The following is a 3,414-nucleotide window of genomic DNA, read 5'->3' on the forward strand; positions in this document are numbered from 1 at the left end:
TATCTCAAGCTTTTGTTTAGGAAAGAAAAGGACCCCGGCGGTCTGTGACACGGGATAAACCGCCGAGAGCGTCCGAGAATCGCAGCTCGCTGAGGTTATTTTGATTTACAGAGATGCGTTTCCCGGTGAATTTTAGAGAACAGATCAACGATACTTGGCGGGATCAACGGTACTTGCGAGAGAAAGAAGTACTCTCCTAGTATTGCATAAGTATAGGCAGGAGAACTATAATTGTCGGACATCTTTCAAAGATCTCTAGCTACTTCTCTCTGGTATGTTAGTAGGCTTAAATCCTGCAGAAATACAAGGAAGTCTCAAGATATGTTGATTTATAGACTTATATTGTCAGGTGAAGTATGTGTTATTTTACAAAATTACCAAAAGTGTCAGAGAAAACCCTATCCCGCAAGAAAAATAAGAGCAGGGACTATTAAAAAGCCGCACCAAAATTGCAGAACAGTTTTCATCTTGTACTAAGTGCAGAGTAGTTTTGGGAGCAGCAAGGAGAAAGGTAACAGCACCCTGCCTCAAAACATCTGCCCTAAGGGGACCTTGCGCTTTCGGTGGGAGCAGTCTCATGTGGCAGCCGGGGGGCGGGGATGGGAGAGCCATAAGTTTGCAGGCTCAAAAAAGAAAAGAACCCTCTAAAAATTATCTCAAATGTCTCAGGTTCTTTCTACTGGATACAAATAAAAGGGACGAGAAACGTTGGGTGAGGGAATTTAATTCATCACAGAATTAAAATAGGGGAGCTGACCTGCGACTTCCTTTATAGTGCAAAGTAAAGGGAGTGAATGGCGCCGGTTACACTTTAACTCTGGAGGAATCCGGGGAAAGAAGAAGGGCGGGTTTACAAAGGGGACGGGATTTTTCTGCCTCTGCCCGGCCGCAGCCCGGGCTCCATCCATCATGTCAGCCGTGCAGGGCCGTGCGCACGCGTGCCGGGCGGGGGGCGCGATGCTCTCGGCCGAAATGGGCCACTGGCTCTTTGGGGACACCACCCAGCACAGTTGCTCCCTGAGAGCCCTTGCCTACAACCGCGGGGTCCTATCTAGCCAAACTCGAGAGGGAACGGTCCAAAGGCAAAACAAAGCAAATAAAACATCCCCCAAAATGCTTCAAAAGGTGGCCTGTAGGATGTCCCGCCAATGCGTTCCGTTCCCCCCCGCACCATCGCTCTCGGCTGGCTCTTTCCCTGCAGTGCCTCGGGTCCTTCCCCCGTGTGCTCTGCTCTCTCCCTGGTGTGGCCCGGATTGCCCTGACTTCTGCCTGGTGACCCTGCTCCTCCCCTTTTGTTCCTTGGTCCTTCTTTGGGTCCCCTGCTCCTTCCTTGATGTCTCCCAGCTCTGCCCTGGATGGGAGGCCTAGGCCGAGGGTGCCGGGGTGCGGGGGGTGCCGGAACAGGCCCGTTTCTCCCACTAAAAGTCTTTTTTGTGCCCCTCCTGTTCCCCTGCCCAGGTGGCTGCGAGTGGCCCGGGCCGAGGACGTGAGGCGCGGGGCGGCGGTCAATGTTATTTGAGCGGGGGCCGCGGGCCTCGGCGATCGCAGAGCAGAGGATGCAGAAAGCCGCCTACTACGACAACGCGGGGCTCTTCGGGGGCTACACCTACAGCAAGGCCGACGCCTACCCCTACGGCGCGGCCCACCAGCCCTACGGCCAGGCCGGCCTGGACGGCGAGTACCCCGGCTCCGCCTGCTCCGTCCAGGGCTCGGCGCCCGGCCGCGCTCCGGCCCACAAGGGCAGCGAGCTGAGCGGGAGCTGCATGCGGCCCGGCGGGGGCGGCCCCGGGGGCAGTCAGCCCCCGGGGATCGGCGAGCATCAGCCCCCGGCCCTGCCGCCCTCCTCCCCGCCCAACCCCCCTCCTAGTGTGCCCCCTCCGAAAAAAGCCAAGGGGGGCCCCAACTCCTCGGGCTCGGCCAGCGCCACCCTCAGCAAGCAGATATTTCCTTGGATGAAGGAGTCCCGGCAGAACTCCAAGCAAAAAAGCACCTGCGCCCCCCCAGGTAGCCCCAAACCCCCGCCCCGACCCACTGCTCGCCAAGGGAGCAGGGCCGAGCCCCTCGGGCTGAAGCTCTCGGGCTGAGCCCCCTAGCTCCGGGCCCTGTCTGCTACTCCTCTAGCTGCCATCGCCCTCCTGTCCCCCCACCCCACCCCGCTGAGGGGCTCCCGCCCCGCCGGGCGCTGCAGGTGGGACAGGCTGGGGGCGGGGTGCCGGGGACGCCTGGACGGGCGGCCGCCGGTGTCTCTGGGGGGAGGCAGCTGGGGGAGGGTGTGTATGTCGGGCAGGGAGGAGTGGGAGGCCGCCCCCGGGCCCTCTGCACCCCCTCCCCGGGCGCCGACAGAGCGAGAGGGTATAGCAGGTTTCCGAGGGACCCCGGGAGGAAGGGGGGGCTGTCTTTCGTTGGGGGAACCAATGTCTCTTTGCGGTTCTTCCCCGCAGGGGAGAGCTGCGAGGACAAGAGCCCCCCCGGGCCGGCCTCCAAGAGGGTGCGAACAGCCTACACCAGCGCGCAGCTGGTGGAGCTGGAGAAGGAGTTTCACTTCAACCGCTACCTGTGCCGGCCGCGCCGCGTGGAGATGGCCAACCTACTCAACCTGACAGAGCGGCAGATCAAGATCTGGTTCCAGAACCGCAGGATGAAGTACAAAAAGGACCAAAAAGCCAAAGGCATCATGCACTCCCCCGTCGGACAGTCCCCGGACCGCAGCCCCCCTCTAAGCGGCCCAAACCACGTCGGCTACTCCAGCCAGCTCCCCGGCGTCAACAGCCTCAGCTACGACGCGCCCTCGCCCACCTCCTTCGCCAAGTCCCAGCAGAGCATGTACGGGCTGGCCGCCTACACGGCGCCGCTGAGCAGCTGCCTGCCGCAGCAGAAGCGCTACGCGGGCGCGGAGTACGACCCCCACCCCATGCAGAGCGGCGGCGGCGGCTTCGCCAACCCCAGCCTGCAGGGCAGCCCCGTCTACGTGGGGGGCAACTTCGTGGACTCCATGCCGGCCTCGGGCCCCATGTTCAACCTGGGGCACCTGCAGCACCCCTCCTCCGCCAGCGTGGACTACAGCTGCGCCGCCCAGATCCCCGGCGGCCACCACCACGGACCTTGCGACCCCCACCCCACCTACACGGACCTTTCCTCTCACCACACCTCTCAGGGACGGATGCAGGAGGCGCCCAAGCTCACGCATCTGTAGCGGGGCGGCGGCCAGCGGGCCCCGCTCCCCTCTCCATTACCTCACTTTTCTGACGGGACAGTGTTACTGTGCTCTCGAGTGCCAACAGTATTAGTGGATTTGTCTCCCTTAGCAGCTCCCTTCTTTCTTCCGCAGCCCCGAGTAGGTCCGTGAGCAGGAGCCTTTCTCTTAGAGCTGTTTTAAGCATGACAGTGCAATATACTGCCAACCGAGGGACTGAT

The 3,414-nt window shown here is 61.3% G+C and overlaps 1 protein-coding gene across 1 annotated transcript; it reads left to right on the forward strand.

The window, feature by feature from the left end:
* Positions 1-1,508: 1,508 nt before the first annotated feature.
* HOXD3 (homeobox D3) lies at positions 1,509-3,193 on the forward strand (the record flags this gene model as incomplete). The annotated part of the gene is made up of 2 exons (XM_084209133.1): positions 1,509-2,004; positions 2,442-3,193. 2 exons carry the CDS (start codon positions 1,509-1,511, stop codon positions 3,191-3,193), a joined length of 1,248 nt encoding a protein of 415 aa, XP_084065259.1.
* Positions 3,194-3,414: the final 221 nt, after the last annotated feature.

The sequence above is a fragment of the Fringilla coelebs genome, assembly GCF_963513975.1.
Source record: "Fringilla coelebs genome assembly, chromosome: 7".
NCBI classification, from domain to species: Eukaryota; Metazoa; Chordata; class Aves; order Passeriformes; family Fringillidae; genus Fringilla; species Fringilla coelebs.